Below are 19,071 nucleotides of genomic sequence, written 5' to 3'. Positions count from 1 at the left end.
ATATCACCTAATTTCTTTCTTGTTCTAGAGACTTGAGTTTCTTTGTGAAGAATTAGACTTAGATAAACTGGGCTCCACTTTTAATGCTGAATTTTCTTGAGAACTTTGTTGATTGAATTAGGAACAAAATTTTGATCCTTTATAATTTTTCAGCGACGTAAAAAGAAAAAATGGGGATGGACACAACCTCACTTAAAATGAACAAGATCAGATGGTAGCTCTGTATTATATGAACACTGTCACAAGATAATTTAGCTTGAAGGAAAAAGTTCACCAGAAGTAGGATGTTTTGGTTTGGATACCCTTGACTGCTTACCCTTGTTTTTGCTTCTAGTTCTTCCCTCTGTACTGCTGTTCTTCAATAGGGTGGTTTAGGCAACAAAGAGCAGGTGTTGAATAAGAAACCATTGGCTTCTTTCTGCTCCTTATAATGATAGCTTGATTCCAGTAAAGCTGATGCAAAGCTTGAAACTATCTGCAGTGGCTTCTTTCAAGTGACAGACTAACAGTTTGTTGGATTCTTCTTTTTATTACATTTGTTATATCAGATGGCATTCCTCATCTCAAGAGTCATGTTCCCTGCAACTCTCATATCAAAGAATCAAGTAGTCTCAACTTTTAACAATAGGAACAGTAGAAAAAGAACTTTTGTTTTACACACGCACTAGGAATACATATGTTCTGCATCAGTTTAAGCCCTACGCACTAGGAATACATATGCTCTGCATCAATTTAACTCCACAACACAATTGACACCATGATAACTTTGCAGATCTAACCCTTAAGTTTAGTACATCAATACCACCCCTAATGATGCAAAGAGAATAAGAAACATTGGTTGCTAAACAACTTTATATAAGACAGTATACAACAGGGAAATAGCTGACTCTTTCTTTCCTTGCACTAACACAACAGTTAACTTGTTGTCTCTCTAGTCAGGCTTGCATCCCTTTGCCTTATCTTCGGAGTTTTTTGTGCCTCTTGGAAACTTTAAAAGGGTCACAAGCAGCATATAACATGCTTCTTACTGGTAGTTAATCAGGGAGCAAAAAACAAGACTTGAATCAGATCCGGCACATTTGGAACATCACTGGTCTGCGTGTCCGGAGCCATGCAGTGCATGCACTTCTTAAACATCTCATAACAGGCTGCATTGGAGTTTAGGAACCACGCTGGAGGATAAAGGAACTAGACCCAGCAGCCAGGTTGCTTGTTGATCCGCAGCTTTTTGATGTCAGACAGTAAAGGGTGGAGAATAGCTAGGCACAGGTGTTAGGCTTTTATAGGATTGAAAGAAGATGAACTTTGAAGATAAGTAGCAAAAGGGAACAAAGGGCAATGAATCCTAATGGTTTCCTGAAATATTTTGGGGCTGAATCCTATAGAATCTAAGAAGAATAGAAAAAAGGACTTGGATGGAGATTACGGAATTTGAACGAGACTAGCCTAAAATTTTCCAGGACAGGAGTACTCAGTTAGTAAAAAGAGAAACAAATAAATCTATATATTACGTGGGGAAGGTTGTCCAAAGGAACTTAGTTGTCCTCTAAACTCTATGTCCAATCTTGTGAGTTTAAGCCTTCAAGGTAGTGCATTGCTATTTATACAACTATGATATACATTTGCTGAAAAAAAGGTACTGCATCTAATACTGAGTCCATGTCTTCTCTAATTCAAGCTCTCCAAGTATCCTTTTTTGGTGTGACAGAACTGCTTAATAATCCATTGATGCAACAAAACCAAAAAAAAAAAATCCATTGTTAATGGTTCTCATCAGTTAGCCATTAACTGACACTTCTTTACAAGCACATGTATCAATGAAGCTAATAGTCAAGATAGTATGGGTGAAGCCCTGAACATGGTGGATATATTTAGAGAATATATTGACATTAAATTGACACAAAGTAAAAGAAGAGCTGTGTCCTTAAAGAATGTTGCAACAAATGCATTACAATGGATTATCAGCATCAGCAAAATTCAGAAGTAACAACTATTACATAGTATACAGTGGTCTACATTAGTCATAAACGTGGATAGAATACAAATTTTCCCAAATCCTTTTATGATTTTATCCAGCTGCAGGGCTTGCCATTATAGATGTAGTTGAGCAAAATTCTCAGGCAACTTTATATTATCCCTTTCCGAAAATGGTATATGGTAATACCTCTAGGAGTAAGACAGATAGTAGGTTAAAGCTAACAACATCTAACATCAATGCAAAGTAACATAGAGGAGAAGGAAGACCTCAGACATGTCTACAAAGATAGAGACTATCTACTTTGGCCACTGCTAAATTCAAAATCCTTACCTTGAAGGATTATAACAGGAGGTTGGCAGATGTACTGATGTGATTTACTCTCTCTCCACTCTGGTCACCGATATGCTCTTCAGATTTCAGCTTCTCAGCAGCACTTAGAAGCAAATCCATTGACCTGTTAGTCACATTCTCTTCCCTAAGATCATTCTTTCTATGCTGTTGTAAGATCCACTGCTCATACTTCCTCAATCCTTCCCTTGCCCTTGCTACATTGCATGTAAAACAGTACCACTTGCCCACTGGTATGGAGCTACGAGGTGGTTTCATGCAGTAAGTGTGATAGGCTTCATCACAACTATCACACAACACAATCTCATCATCATCCTTGTCTGAAAGACAACCTCTGCAAAGGCAAGATGGGCAGTACCAACAAGTTTTGCTTTGTTGTGCCGCACTTGCAATCTGACTACTTCTCAGACATCTTATGTGGTAGAATTTGTAAGGGCAGTGAATGTGCCCACATACTAGGAATCTCTTGTCTTCTTCTTCACGTGTTCTACATATCTTGCATAAGTGTGATGTAACAGTCCTTGACATCTCTGGTGGCTCATCAGACTCCATATTAGAAACCGAGCTCTCCCGGGAGTCATTACCTAATGCGGACCTGTTGCCACTCTCGTTATGTTCGAGAGTCTCAGAAACTTCAAGCCTATCACATACTGCACAATTCTGGTGCAAACTATCTACCTGAGTATGGGTTAAGGCAGCTTCAGGTGAGTCCCTCCTATAAGAACTGCATGTAGCACAATACCAGCTCTGAGTTGGGATAGCTTTGATGGTGGGTGTGACACACGAGAAATGGTAGATTGCTTCGCATCCGTCACAGATAAGGCTCCGCTCACCATTTGCTTCAGCACCACACTGTTTGCAAGTGCAAATTTTGTATAGACCAGAGGCCTCTGTTTGATCTGGTCTGTTGGAATGGTCCGAGACGCATGAGGTAAACTGTGTGACATATGATTCCACGGAATTCTTCTGTTCAACACCAAGGACACAGGTTTCCTCCTGCAATAGCAGTGTGAATGTCAATCGCTAATCATCAGTCCATCAAAATATGCCACATATATGGAAGCAACATGTTTGAGTAAATATCACTTACCTCAGGCTTATTTTCACATGCCCCCTGTTCCAAAACTTCAACCTGTATATAAATTTAGATCAGTAGGCAAGTTTATACAGCACATCACAGCAGAAAGTGAATTTTATCTAAACAACAATGAGAACCCAGTAACATTTATAGACCTAGAAGAACTATCCACATTATAAGATCTTTTTTCTTTTCAAGTGGTGGCATACAAAATTCCATGTGTCTGAATCAAAGAGTACTTCAGAATAATTACCTGTTTAAGATAGGAAGCCTTCGACAAATTTGAAAGACTTCTTGCTATACAGACCATATCTCTACCCACTTTTTGAAATTTCTCCCATATCTGTGGACAATATTGATGGTTATAATCACATAGATTGGTAGCATACATAGCAACAAACTATTTACATACGAAAGTATAACTGATGTTTCAGAGCTTTGAAGCTCCAACCACACAAGAAAAATTGGAAATAAAGGATGAAACGAAAATATCGTGTACTTACATCTGTTCTAGCCACAAAAATAAAAGAGATAATGGGTACAGTATGACCAAGGATTCAAACTTAGAACCAAAATCAGGTTAGCAGTAAGAGAAAACATTGTAGCACTTAATTTCAGAAAAAAAACCTTATATTGAATAGAGTTAAATGGAATAAATAGATACATATAGCTAACACTAAATAGTTGGGAACAGTGGCTTGTTGTTGCTCAAGTTTTAGAGCCAATAAACTATATGCAGCAAGATCTGGCATAAGAAGTGCACTATAGTATACAGATTTTACTTCAAATAAAAAAAAATCATAAATTTGGTCTTGAGGAAGCAAAAAGGAAGTGAAAAAACAATTTGGTCCTTGCGGTTGCTTATCCAATATAGACAAATCCTTCAAAAGGAACGTTGAAAAGAAATAAAGGAAAACCAATTAATAGAGTTTGCACCAGAACTAAGTTGTCAGTTGATTGATAGTAGTGACTATACATTCACGAAAGAAACTTGCAAGCAATGATAGTGCACTCAAATAGGAGATTTAGGCACATCTCAAGGTGTATAAACTGCATAGGATACCATGAGATAACATCAAGGAAGCACCAAAGTATAGAGCTGTAAAAGTCAAAACTATGAGGCAATCAAAACTAACTACCTGTTGGATATCTAGATCAAATGATCCAGGCGACAGCTCATAATCTCCATTGCTCATCTTTGAATTGATTAGGCTAAAGTCGAAGTATCTTTTGGTCTTGTTGTCTTCAAAAGTTCTAAAAAGTAAATCACATAAGAAAACAAACTTTTCTGATCGTAGAATTTCGACAAAAGTTTTCCGGCATTTTGTTGTATTGACATTTGTATCTGCTTCCTTGCCAGTTTTTGATACATAGGAGGCAGAAGGCATGGAACTATCTGGTCTCTCGGATTGCATTTTCAGTTCAGAACAGCCCTCGTATCTGTCCTGATAAGAGTGAAGACAAAAATGATTAAAGAAATTTCTTTGGACCTTAAATAATAGATAGAGTTACAAATATGAAATAAATCAAGACAGCTTCCTAATACCGGTGGTTTTTCAGTGTCTGTGCAGACATCAGCGGTCTTGAGTTTTGTGGTTAATCCAGAAGGACCATATGCAAGGGCATCAAGGATGCAGCTTTGAATACCAGCACCTTCACTTACATCTGGCAACTGCAGTATGTTCTCTAAAACATGTCTCCAGTGTCTCCAGTGACTATCTGTTCTAGCATACTTATCTTTCACATAGTTATCCTTATTTAATCCTATGTCATAAACTTCACCTTGCTGCATGTCAAAACAACTTTATCATTACTAAGAAAATAAAAAAATGAGCCAAATATCACCGCCAGGGGCAATGTATTTCCAAGTCCCAATTATAAGCAAAGATAATACAAAGAATAGACTGCCTAACTATGAATGCAAAAAAATTTAGGCATTTCACAGTACTTTACAATCATTAAAAAAAAATTTGTTTGTTGACAAGCTGGAAAGACCAAGAGAGCGTAATCTTACAAGCGGGTGCATCAAGGAGAAAGTTATGTCTGTTCACCCACTGCAACAGAGTATATGTGTATGCACATTTCTTTCTCTGGAGAACTGCTATCTTCTTAAAAGACTAATAAACTATTTCAAAATTTTACTCTATAGCTATGTATGGGCAGATGATTTCCAAATGGGGCAGTATTTATCATTCAGGTCAAAAATATGATACTAAGTGCCGACAGAGAGCACGCCCAATCCAACAGAAGATGGTTCAACTTGCACAAAGCCGTACATTCAATAATCAAGATTATGATTCGTGATGGTGATAACTATCATTCAAATGAAAATGGACGAACATTGATGATAAATCTGGATGCCATTACAACACAACCAAAAGGACTAACAGGAAGCCTCTACATGAATATACATAAATAATGTAACTAAAGTTTGAGATCTATCTCGTGTCAACTGGAATGATGTAAGAAATGTCCCCTGTCCATTTACAGGATGAATATAGAGCAATTAATTGTGAGGCATACAAGAAAAACCGCTACACGAGTCATGATTTCCATTCATAAAAAAGTTTCTTTGGTTTCAACAATCAGGAAGGAACAAATTTGAATATATGAAAGTGAATAATCACAAGTACGCGTGGAAGGGTGACTATAGGTAAGGCTTTCAAGGTATCACTGATCCTTGCTAAAAAAGCTCCTTGAATAATAGCTTTTGAGGCCTCATGTAACAGATATATATACAGCCATCAGAAAGCAGTATGACTACCATATGGAACACTTGAAGTGCTAGCTTACCTGGCAAGAAACGAAGCAACCATAGTACCATATGTAAAGCAAATAAGGTTTTCTCAAATGCATACAGTGAAGGAAAAAAAATGCCAACACTAAATGTCTTTTTAGACTTGTTCATACAAATCAGGCAACTTTGTTATTGAAGGACAGATGGACTGGGCAAGATTGCAACAACATACTAGAGACCATATGAGACTTTGACTATATCATGAGACTTAAATTATAATGTAAACAAAGGGAGAAAAGCAAGTAACCTGACACTAGTTCAAGTACCTTCTCCATGATATTGTTGTCTAGCCAAGTGGGTGAATGTGATTGTTGAGTAGAATAATTTGGCAGGTGATGATCAATCTTCCATTGGCCACATCGACCGGCATTTCCTACCTTCATCTCTAAGTCAACAAATAAGTGATCCTTATTAAATAAGACATCATCGGCAGAACACCTTGATTTCATACTTATGAGACCATCAGATGTAGCTGATTTCTTTCTTTTGCATCTTTGTTTCATCATTAAATGGTCCAATATTGTTCTAGAAACATCCTCCGGAACATTTGGACACTTACGAACATCTTTAGTACCAGCAAGATGTCGCTTTAGTCTAGACACCCCACCGCCATATCTTATTAATCCACACCAATTGCACTGCCAATGCAACCTATTGCCATCAACCATCACTCCATGGTTCCAACCAATATCCCTGTCTCTCTTTTTGCGAGAACTGTTCCCATTTCCATCAACCATCACTCCATGCTCCCAAACAATATCCCCATCTTTCTTCTTGCGAGAACTGTTGGAGACCTACAAAATGACACAAATAACAGTTGAACACCCATACTTATAGCAAAAATTCTTTAGGATATATGCATAAGATGCAAGATGTGAAACACAGAAGACATCCTCTAGCCACATCATATGCACATTTTGGCAACACAGAACCATAAGTGAGTACTCAAAAAGTTTGCATATCTTAAAGTGGAAGGAAAAAAATTTAGGACAATTAAGAGAAACCATGAAATGAATATGTTGGGTAAGTAATTAATATGCTTGGCAAAAGTGCGTACTCAGAGTAGGAAGGTAAGATATTGAGATGGATAGATGGTGCTTCAAGAAGTGTGTGTGAGAGAGAAAAAAAATTAATTTCATGGCAAATTAGAAGTTTAGAACAAATAAAGGAAAACATTCAAGTTTGTTAGGATATGTGGAAGGCAGATAGTTTACTATTGAGTGCACTAATTAGAAAGAAATAATGTCATTTAGAAGTGCACCAAGTGACAGAGGCAGGCAGTTGTGTGAGAAGACATAATGATCCTTAAAATAACAGAGCCTGACAACCTACATAGAATTGAAAGGTCAAAAGATCATTCATGTGCCAATACAGATAGTCGAGTTTTGAGATCCTCAAGTATATCATGATTTGACTGTTTATGCAGGGAACGACTCAATGATAACATAATTTGAACTTTTGAACTGTACAATGAACTCTCTCTCTCTCTCTCAATGATTCTTTTCCATTTCAGGAAACATGTAGGATCTCAAATTAACTCAAATGAACCAAAGCATGACATGAATTTTGATCACTTCAAGAATAAAAAGAGAAGGCCATTAGAATTTAGGAAATCTGTGAACTTGTAGCATTAAAATTCAGTCCTAGCTAAAGCCCCTAAGCTTGCAACTTTTTTAATCAACATAAAATATTTTACAATTTCACAGATGTTAATAGTTGAAATCAATTCATTTTTATATAAAAATAACTGCACAATATAGAAAGTAGAAGAAAGATGATGCAGAAATCATAATTCTTTATATTGTAGAAGTTAGAAATAAATCAATCAATTGAAACCCAAAACTACCTAACCTAACTAAGAAATGAAAAGGTAATGTGCAGGCCCTATCTCTTATCTATTGGTAATGCAAAGCATTACAAAATCATTTAAATATTTACCTTCTAGATCATTACTATAACAACAGATAAGAGTTTCTTTGAGAATATCTCTGATCTGGATATGAGAATTCTGGTCAATCAAGAGGATGCAGAGAAAGATATCACAATGAGCGTTTGGATGAGTTCAGACTCCATATGTCATTTTCCTTTTATCTGGGATCCATTAAATTTTTTGTCTACCACCCTTCCAAATAGACATTAGGCTAACCTCGCTGGTAAGTGGTTACGTCAAGAACTCAAGATAGAGAAGATTTTCTTTAACACTTCCATGGCAGCTTCAAAGTGCAGCATAATTGACTTAAACTACATCAAATTCAACATTACAGGTCCGGTAACCAGATAAGCCCTCAAAATAGTGAGCTACCACACTTTGGATCACTAGAATCATTTATCTTTTTTGTGAAATCCAGCATTCATAGTGTTGTTCCTCAAAGGAAATAACATTATTTAGTCCCTTGTTTTAATCATCCTGCATCTTTTTTTATAATTTTATTTGATCAAAATTAATCCTGATGAACTTATAAGATGAACAACCGAATTACAGATAAATTTACTCACAGCATTCAAGAATCAGATTCTTTAAAATGTGATGCACAATACCTGATAAATTCCAATCAAGAGCCGGAAAATTACAATCTGAGTAGAAACAAATGAAACTAAGAGAGACTTTGCCTCACCCCTTCGACGACATCAGTGCTCGGCTGCGTGTGCTTCCTCCTCTTGTAAGTGATAAACCCGTCCAGTGACGAGTCCTCCAGCTTCACCAGCCCATTACACTTCCTCTCCTCAACAGACATTCTCTGAACCCTATCTCCCCTTCTCTTCACCACCTAGGGTTTCAAACAAACTCCAAACATAACAAACAGAGCCCAGCTAAGATCCAGAGGCAAACACCACCGGAACTCGCGGAAAAAGAACCAAAAGAAGAAGCACAAACTTAGGTAATTCAAGAAAGGGTGGCGCGGAGACGGGAAAACGAAGAAAGATCGAATCGTGAGGGTGAAGGGGGATCGAGAAGTAGAGAGAAATCGCAGGAAAAGAGTGGAGAACACGAAGTAGGCAGAGGAGAAAGAGAAAAGGGATCCTTGATTGGAAGCTTTTCGAGGTGAGGCGGATGCAGAGTGGCTTTGCTGAGATTTGAATTTTGTAGAGGGAGGAAGGAGTGAGGGAAGGGTTTGTGGCCGTAGAAGAGAGAGAATAATAGAGATAGAAAGAGAGAGAAAGAGGGGGGAAGAGAGAGAGAGAGAGAGCGAGCGATGTCAGAAATGATTTACTCTAATTAGATACGCGGAGACGGGCACTAAAATGGAAGAGAAATGATCGTCTACGGTCAGGGTTGTGAGAATTTCACTCATACGGCATACTTGGAGCCCTTTGGTTGGGGGCTCATCAAGCAGCTGGAAGTAGAAAAAATTCAAGGCTGGTCTGCTAGCCAACCAGAGGCTGCCAGCCTGCCAAGCACCGGAGGACTGTTTTTACGGGATTTGATAAAAACACTCTTGATTTTTGTACTTCTACTCTTTTCAATGTCAAATCGTATTCTTTTTCGTAGGGGGAGGGTGCAGAGATATGTATTTGTATTTGTATTTGTAATTCTATTCCTGGTAAGAAAAATTCATCTATTTGCCACCATTTCTTGAACGTGAATTGAGTGCGGCCGTAAGATGGTCAATTACGCACTTCTGCCGAATTCTAATTGCATTTGAAGAAAATAGATAAAGGTCTAAAGAGTTTGAGCTAATGCTATTGGAATCCAAACTGATCTGCATTTGGATCTTATTAGGGTTTACTGTTGGAATCTTTTTCTTTTTCTTCTGTTCTCTCAAGTGTTCTCTCAAGGGATGGACACTTGTTTAATCAAAAAAAAAAACTCTGTTGATATTGATGGCTTTCTTAATGGCAGGTGTTCCTATGACATAACTTAGAGCAGGGAAAACTCTGTTTGCATAGGAAATGGTAATATTATTGCCACAAGTTGGATTAATTCTAGATGTCTTTTTTAGCATAAAATAAGCAAAGCAATCTTCTAATGGAAAAGAGGACTGGGGTGTCCGTTCCGTGGTGCCTTCAGTATATTTCTCCCACCAGTATTGGAAAAGAAAAGGTGGAATTTCTTATAAATCCTAGTAACTCTGGTTTAAATAAGGCTGCTATGTTTGTGGCAATGCTGCTCAATATTAAAGCTTTCAACAGAATTCAGTAAATCTGTTCAAAAGTTTAGATTGGACCAACTATCGCAATTATTGCCATTTTAATCCTACTAGCAGTTTGCATCTTATGATTCCTAGTCCCACGTAATATGAGCACATTTAACACTGGTATGTGGATATTTACAAACTTCCCATCTCTATGAATGATTCAATTACATATCCTTGAATCCAATGGAAAGATGGTGGGTGATTCCTCAGAAGCAACATCTGATTTCACACATGTTGACATTCTTTGATGAGGAAATTTTAGTGAAACCAGTTCATGCAACCATACCATGTAACAAACAACCTACACACTAATGTAAACAGATTACAAAATTACTATATAAAATTATGGCCTAAAAGAGAGCAGCTCGCATGGATGACCATTTTTTTTTCCGCAAGTTCACGACATAGTGATGTAGCTATCAGATAATTATCACCAACAAAATACCATGAAATGTTTTGTATAAATGTGACAAATGTTCACCAACATAGCATATACAGTTTTGCAGAGTGTAGTACTTGTCATATTTCAGATTAGAACTTCTTCAGTCTGGAGCAAACTGGGGATACTTACACAGGCAGGAGGAGTACATCAGTTACAGGAGTAGAAAATACACCACTTGAAATCAGTTTATGCAACCCTTTCGATGATCCACACTTTTACAAAGATGAAAGACTAGGACTTTTTTTATTTATAAAAGTGCCCATATCTTGTGAAAATTGTGATTCATGTTCATCTATCTAGATATTTACAAGAAGGAAAAGTTCTTGCATACTGATGAAATGATTAAACTACGATACCATCATGTTCAGCACCTGCTCGCCACAACTATCAACACATATCATATTCCCTTCAAAATCTCCCTCCATCTCCTTGTCTGATATGATGGAAAAGTCATGAAGAAATCTTCATTACTGATGATTGATTGACTGTATCTCACGATGGATGGTTGAAGGTTAATGGTAGTGGTTCTAGTGATCACTCATACTAGGGAAGTGGCAATCATAAGTGACAGTGAAGAAGAGGATATAATGAATTTTGAAAGAGATACTTAGGATGTTAATTTGTAGTTCTTATGACAAGTGGGTCATTGTTTTGCAAGTACCTAAGTAATGTGTTTTGTATAACTTTTACAAACTTGTGGTATGCTATATAAGGACTAAACAAACCATCAAATAGTACATACCTGAAATATGTAACTGTGTTTGGATTGTCCTCGGATGGCTATAGACAAATTCACACATTTAGCTGAACACAGATCAGACAGGCATATGCTGGTTATGATCCTCTGTAGTATACCTGCTTAAATGAAAGAACTTCCAGACTTCAAAGTTTTCACACTAGTCCATTTAAATATGCTCTCTTTTAGGCAGAATTGCAGAAACAAACTCCAAACTCCAATGATACAACTAGTTCTGTGAAGATGATAGAGAACAAAACATTTCATCTATTGGCTACAGCCCTATCTGTTCAGCAAAAATGCAAATCATGAAAAACTAAATGTACCAAAGTGCGAGGAGCAATTTCCAGGGAAAGAGCACACCTTTCTAAGAAAGAAATTGCATCAAGGAAAAGCTCAAATAAACTTCTTGCCATTCTTTATTCCAAGAAATATGGAATCAATAAATTGAAATATGCATCAACGTCATAAATTTCTAATTTGAAGCCAATCTCTTTGCATGGATAAAGAAGCGCTACATCCAGTGATGAGTTAGAGATAGCTATGTGGAAATACTAATAGGGAAGCTGAAACTTGTAGTTTTGTATTATTCGCAAATACATTTTTCATAAAATAACAAAAACAAAAACAAAATATTATTCACAAAATAGAAATTCTACACATCATCAGTGATCAGTCGATCATTTTTCTTTTTGTTAGGTCAGTATAAAACTTCCTCTGCTATCAGAAACTCAAGATATCAGTCTAGCTAGCACTACAGAACAATTGAACAGCTAAGATTGATATCCAATAGTCAAGCATTGAAGGCTGTGAAGATAATACTCCGAACAGCTTATATTTGTCACTGAATAATGTGATGAAGATATCTAAATGGAGATTTTTAGTTATTTCAGCAATTAAATTTTGTATATCAATTCCTTCCTATAATTTGCATAATCAATTCATAACTCTAAACAAGCCACCACAAAAACACAAAGGATTAAGGAGTAACAGCAATAGATATTACAAACACATAGAAAGAGACTAAATGACTTTCACATCGTTTGAAGAGAAAATCAACTGCACAAGTAAATCAATTTTTAGAATATATTCATATGATAGTTCACAAAGAATGTCATAGTTGATACCAAAAGAAAGGGAGAGATAGAGAGGAATATTGGCAGGTACCTTGATCTCTTTATTGGCAAGCCCAACAAAAAGCTTCCCATGCCAGTGAAGTAGAGAAGTTACAACTGAATCACAAGTTATAGAAGCAACACTTCTAACTTCCACTTCTGCCTCATTTTCTGACAACTCCTATGAAAACAAATGTAATTTTAGAATAGATGCCACCTATACACAGAAAATATAGGTAAACCTAGCAAATACAACTATAACTGGTGCAACTCTCACCTGAACATTCATTGAAAGTTAGGACTCGACAAAACAAATCAGCAAAAATGTGATAATTAGGAAATAAAAACCTGTATATTGATGATTTTATCCCAGCCTCCAGTAAAAAGCAACTGTTTATCTATTTGAAGTGCATAAATAGAACCGTCATGTACTTTCTCTGATTTCACGAGCACATCATTCCTCCATATCTGGTGAAAGCAAATTAAAAACGGTTGACCATCCATAATAATGAATACAAAGCTAGAAAATGCAAAGGCAGCCATGGGACAAGCATAAGCCATATGAACTTATCACCTGAGCCTAAACCTAAGGACTGCAACCTACTGAACTTGCCAGGGAGTGGGACCAACAGCAAGAACTAACATAAACTTCATGATTTATGAGTTATTCCTCTGGCATTTCTAGCCTTGGTCAATCAATATAATTTGCACCTTTTGAGGTCAATTTAAACATGGGACTAAGCATTTTGTAAGAAAAATAAATTGCATGTTGTTCCAAGTCATGGGTTACCTGATTATACATCAAAAAGAATTACAGTAATACCAGCAACCAAGAATCAGTAGTATTCCCATACAAGTTAAAGGGCTCACAAATTAGAGACATTGTATGACAATTAATTTATTGAATATATAATGCAAAAATGGCTCATAAATTAGTAACATTGTTTAACAATTAATTTATTGAAAATATAATGCAAATTTTCTATTTGGACATGGTAGATCACAATTATAGCATGAAAAATCTAAAGGTGATTAGTTTAAGAAAATGACTGAGCAAACTCTTATATTTTCTAAGTTGCAACAACAAAAATATGGAATGATGAAAATCCATTTGTACCTCACATGATGTAACCCTTACGATGGAAGCACAATAACAATCAGTGTAAAAAGAAAAAAAATAACAACGTTACAGCTAATCTTATGTCATTAGAAGGCTTTGACATCCTATTCCTATACAAACATGGTAGAAATCAAATATAAGCTGTAAAAGAAGAAAAAGGGATTTAGATATGCTATTAATTCAGCATGCATTAGGATGAAAATGATATGTAATATGCATGCTTAAACTAACAAACCTTTAGAAAACCATTCTCGTAGGATGAAATAACCAAATTAGTGCCTGTGGAAAGTGACAAAACAGGAGCCAATTTCTCTGGTGTGTCATCTCCTAATACCGACAAAGGACTGTGATCACTAAGCCACCATAATCGGACTGTTCCATCCCAACTTCCACTGTAAAGAATGCCATCACCTATGGCTAGAGAAGATACAGTAGATTTATGACCCGTCATAGTGCATAAAAGAGAGTAATCCTGTAAAAGAGAAAGAGAAACACAAAACACGATAGAAAAGTATCAACAATGGATTAGAAAACTATTAATATTCAGTAGAAGTAATTAACCAATTATTTGATATGGAAGACACAAAGAACCATATGAGTACATGAGTGAAGGGAGTAGTAGACTATCTAAATAGATAATAGCACACAAAGCCTCAAAACACACAATCGGTATATGGGCCCAAGTTTTCAAGTCCAGGGTACATAATTATTCAAAGAAAAATAAAAATCATGAAATCATTACCTAAAATTTTCGAATTTAGTACTTGTTTTTCAGGTGGTCCATATTGAAAGTCCACAATTCTAGCTAACTAATAAAGATGTGAAGAATCCGATTCCTAATCTGCTCTGGAGACCCAGTCTTCCTGTAGTTTTCAGCATATTAACCAGTAAACCACTATTCCTCTGGGCATAAAGGAAGAACATTGGAAAATTTTCAGTTTGCACATTTTAAAAACTAGAGCAGGCATAACAGTAACACAATAGATACAAAATACAAATTTTAGATGCAAAATATCAGCCTATTTGAAGTAGAAGACCTCTTTTCTTTGCATCAAGACTATAAACTTGAAAAACTCAAGGAAAAGGAACAACACAGCAACAAGAGCCAAATTTAAGATGTAAGACATACAACCTGCAAGGACCAAGCTTTTATAGACCTGTCTCCACTGCCACTGTAGAGGTACCCTGTCTCAGAAACAGCCAAAGAGTGAACACCACTATAACGCCAATCATTGTGCTCATACCATTTCTTCAACGGGTCCAGCTCAGGAGGGGAAGTGATGCTCCATATGAAAATGCCACTTCTACTGTCACCACTTATACAAAGCGGCTGGCCTGCATAACTGGTGGCAAGTATTGCCATCACTCTATGCTCGTGGCCTCTCAAAGACTGCAAATGAGAGAAGTCCTGCATGAGACAGAAAAATGACAAGAAAAAAGATCAAACGAAAGGCTTATCTACAAGGAAAAGAAGGACAAGAGAAGATGCCAACAAAAAGGTTTGAAAGATAGAGTAAAATGATAAAGACAGTAGGACACCTGCTATTTTTCTTTCAACTGTCAATTTATAAAGGTTCCAATCTATTGCATCTTTTTTTCAATATAAAAGAAAGATAACTCACAGGTTTCAGTTTCTTTATAAATCAATATTGACTGATCACAGACATAGTATGTGTACATATAGGTAATTTAACTGTTATTTGGGAAGCATTAATTTGAGATTTTAAAAATCAGATTATTAAGAAACTTCCTACACAAGTTACTACATCAGGCAATGAGCAAATATTCTTAAAACACATTAGATGGATATCGATCTACAAAGTTGTTTTCCCTTTTGATTTCTCTGAAAAGAAGCTCATAACAAGTCTATGCAGATCACATTGAAAGATAAGTTTGTCGGTGTAATGAAGAATGGTCTAGCCAAATACATATTGGAAGAGGAGTTTGCCTCGAGGAAACGCCAAATACACTAAAAAGTAGTTGATAATTGCATCACGACTATCAAATTGTATTTTGATATTTTCTCATAGAAAATTGTTATCCCACTTGTCTTTTTAATAATATCAGCATAAACTGATCAACTTCTCAAAAGAAAGTACCTTAACAAGTGTATACCTGCAGAGACCACACATTGATTGTTTTATCAAGAGAAGAGCTAAACAGATGCCCACCTACAACAAAAGAAAAGATTAATTAAGATTCATATGTGTAAAGTAATGCAGAAAGAGAGAGAGAGAGAGAGAGAGAGAGAGAGAGAGAGAGAGAGAGAGACTATGGAAAGATTCAGCTGAGGATATGTGGCATAAGACATCCTGAAAATAAATGTCATTCACACTAGAAGGTGGCATGCCAACATGAAAATCAGAATGCCAGTAAATAGATGCATCCCTTACCCACAGCACAAAAAGGCAAAATGGAAATCTACCTAAAGCAATATTGACATATTGTATATAATATACAGAATGCATAATCCAGTTTGTACCTCCAACGGCAAATCCAGTGACACAATCGCGGTGACCATGAAGAGTGACAGACTTAAAACTACCACTGTTTAGCGATTCAGTAAGTTCTCCATCAACTTGCTGCAGACTATCGTTGCCTCTTCGGCTACTCCCTGCTATATATTTGTCAGATATATTACTAGACATGTCATTATTATCTTCCCTCAGGGAAACGGTGCTGGTTTCTTTATGTGAGGAATAAAATTTACTAAAAAGTAAGCAACATCTGGAACTCTTCTTTGATAGGAAGTCATCGGAGGCAGCCAGATCATCAGCACAAGTTTTCATCAATGGACCTTGGAAACACCTCCAAATATCACTCACTTGTGGACGGCTTTCTGCATGATAACTCAAACACAGTTCCATGATTGGGAGCAATGATTCAAACTGGGTGCCTATTAATAAAACTTCCAACTTGGTAAGCACCTTTTTCTTCCACCCATTATACAATTCTGTAGATTCTCCTTGAAGCAAGCAACTTGAAGCTTCAGATAGTTCTGCTACAAGCTGTGCTTCACCTATAAGAAACACAATTAGTATACATGCTAACGACCAGACATCTGAACCATATCCTACTGAATCTTTGAACCCACAATCCTTATTGGCATCTTCATTGCAGAGCAGAACCAACACTTCAGGAGCTACAAACACTTGGGTCCTGGATCCATTCGGATCATCCTCTCCTCTGCTGGAAGCTGAAAACCTAGCATGCTCCTGAAATTTCTTACATGCCACTAAAACTTTGCTCAAATCGAGGAGACAGTGCCCATAGTCATCAAAACAGAAGCAGCTAGGTCCAAAGCAGCCACAAACAATTCCCTCCGAATGCAAAGCCAAAACAGCTTCACATAACTCCTTACCAACAATCCCAAATCGAAACATCTCCCCACTCTCCAGACCCTCATCAGCTTCCCTCTCTTCCCTCAGCATTCCAAGCCCCTGACGAAACCTCTCTGAAACCAAGAAGAGCTGACATTTTTCCTTCTCGGGCCCCATCCACAACCCATATATCCTACAAATCCCACGCCGGAGCCTAGAGGAGACCTCCAAAAGAAAACTCAAGTCGTCCCTCGCCTCGTCGTCCAACGCCCCAAGCGCCTCCAATACATGAGCCGTATAACTCAACCGAAACCATTCGTTCTCAGCGGAATTCGTAGAGACAGGAGGCGCGCATATCGGCATAAGGCTAACAGCTTGATTCTCCCGGCAAAACCAAGGACTACCAAGAGATACCAACTTCGATTCTTCGTGAATAGAGGCCAAGGAAAGCGCTTTTTGAGGCAAAATCCAGTTTTTCCATGAGGAAAGGAGATCGAGTTGGGTCCAAGGGATGGGGAGGAAACTTGCGCTTAGAGGCGAATTGGGTTTTGTTGGTCGATCGAGACTGGGGTGGGGAGAGGGAGAGACGAGGCGGAGAAGGTCGATGTTCTTGGGAAGGGAGGAGGGGCCAAGAGAGCGAAGGAAGGGGACGAGCTGGGTACAGGAAGGGCAGCGAAGGGAATCCGGGAGAGATGGGCGAGGAGGGGGGAGGGAGGAGAGGCATTGGTCGCATAGGGAGTGGCCGCATGCGAGGACCCGGGGGATGGTGGTGATGGTGTCGAACGGCTGTAGGCAGACCGGGCACTCGGGGGCTTCGAGTTCGGCCTCCGTGGCCATTGGTGCAGCTTCGCGTAGAGAGAGAGGGAGAGAGAGAGGAGACGGTCTTCGATTGCGTCGAAGCGGGTGAACTGATTGGCTGGCGGTTGGCAGACGATTGGAACGGGTTAACGGATGGTTACAGGAAACCCCACCTTGTTTTTTTTTTTTTTTAATTTTTTTTTTTTATCATCAATATTTTGCTCCACCGAGTTTTTAGTTGTCTAATCTAGGCTTCAAGCCATATACATCGCCGAACAATTGCTTCGAACTAAACGCCGCCGAAATATGCTCCAAGTTGTTGCATTGTTAAGCTATTTTTCTAAACTAACCACACTGCCGAGCTATCAACCAAATTGAGCTAAGCCACAAAATCACCAACCACCAAATAATTTTTTCACAATATTATTTAGGGTTGGAGTTGAACTCATTATCTCTTAAACCCAGTCTGGTTATAGTGTCCGACAGAAAATGAAAGCTTGGTTTAGTTAATCATACATACAAAGTAACAAAAAAACACCATCAATTTGTTTGACTAGAACCCATTAATGATAGAGGGAAGAAGAAGATAAATGAGAAGGTGCTAAGGGAGAAGATATTTTTTTTCTAGGCATGGGTTCGATAATAGGTTAATCTTTTCTAGATACAAAGATAGCAAGCCTAAATTTTAGCAAATATAGTAAACTGACTAGTCTAAACTTCAAACTATGTGCATCACTAAATAATTATTCCGAACTAAATACTACTAAGACTTTATTTCAAGCCTTTGTATTATCTTTTCTAGATACAAAGATAGTGAGCCTAAATTTTAGCAAATATAGTAAACTAACTAGTTTAGACTTTAAACTATGTGCGTCACTAAATAATTATTTCGAACTAAATACTACTAAGACTTTATTTCGAGACTTTGCATTATCGAACTGCTTTTTCAAGTCAATCGCATTATCGAACCATCAGTCGAGTCAAGTCGTTAAGCCAAACCGTTAAACCATCAAAAAAAATTTCACAATAATTATTTGAGATTGTAGTCGATTGCATGACTTCCTTAGTCATGGAAAATAATACAAGGATAATAAATTATGGAAAGAAGGGAAGCAATAAGGTAATATTAGAAATGTTAATTTTTAGATTCTCACTATTAAGGGTTGAGTTAAATTTAACTCTAAGATTTTTTTTTATGGTGAA

The 19,071-nt window shown here is 37.3% G+C and overlaps 2 protein-coding genes across 13 annotated transcripts; both read right to left on the bottom strand.

Moving 5' to 3' along the window:
* Positions 1-192: 192 nt before the first annotated feature.
* Positions 193-9,411, bottom strand: LOC140792204 (PHD finger protein EHD3-like). Of its 3 annotated transcripts, none has more exons than XM_073143057.1 (8): positions 8,817-9,411; positions 6,468-6,995; positions 4,951-5,190; positions 4,544-4,849; positions 3,658-3,747; positions 3,417-3,458; positions 2,309-3,322; positions 193-579 (listed from the first exon to the last, which is right to left on the bottom strand). In XM_073143057.1, exons 1-7 carry the CDS (start codon positions 8,934-8,936, stop codon positions 2,318-2,320), a joined length of 2,331 nt encoding a protein of 776 aa, XP_072999158.1. In that variant the 5' UTR covers positions 8,937-9,411; the 3' UTR covers positions 193-579; positions 2,309-2,317. The 3 variants fall into 3 exon arrangements, with proteins under 3 accessions (XP_072999158.1, XP_072999159.1, XP_072999157.1); XM_073143058.1 differs by lacking the exon at positions 193-579 and adding an exon at positions 635-1,710; XM_073143056.1 differs by lacking the exon at positions 193-579 and having other exon boundaries at positions 1,846-3,322.
* A 1,424-nt stretch (positions 9,412-10,835) lies between these two features.
* LOC140792783 (uncharacterized) lies at positions 10,836-17,981 on the bottom strand. 10 transcript variants are annotated; one of them, XR_012109816.1, is made up of 8 exons: positions 16,233-17,981; positions 15,866-15,921; positions 14,883-15,158; positions 13,986-14,222; positions 12,979-13,098; positions 12,683-12,811; positions 11,522-11,651; positions 10,836-11,264 (listed from the first exon to the last, which is right to left on the bottom strand). XR_012109816.1 is itself a non-coding variant. In XM_073143973.1 (7 exons), the coding sequence occupies exons 1-7, from the start codon at positions 17,905-17,907 to the stop codon at positions 11,595-11,597; spliced, it is 2,550 nt and encodes an 849-aa protein (XP_073000074.1). In that variant the 5' UTR covers positions 17,908-17,981; the 3' UTR covers positions 10,836-11,594. The 10 variants fall into 10 exon arrangements, 4 of the variants coding, with proteins under 4 accessions (XP_073000074.1, XP_073000075.1, XP_073000076.1 ...); XR_012109815.1 differs by having other exon boundaries at positions 10,836-11,212; XR_012109818.1 differs by having other exon boundaries at positions 11,522-11,637.
* Positions 17,982-19,071: the final 1,090 nt, after the last annotated feature.

Source organism: Typha latifolia, chromosome 7 (genome assembly GCF_019914945.1).
Source record: "Typha latifolia isolate L0001 chromosome 7, TyphaL0001v2, whole genome shotgun sequence".
Classification (NCBI taxonomy): Eukaryota; Viridiplantae; Streptophyta; class Magnoliopsida; order Poales; family Typhaceae; genus Typha; species Typha latifolia.
Note: the sequence above shows the minus strand (reverse complement) of the source record. Positions and strands in the feature narration are given on the sequence as shown.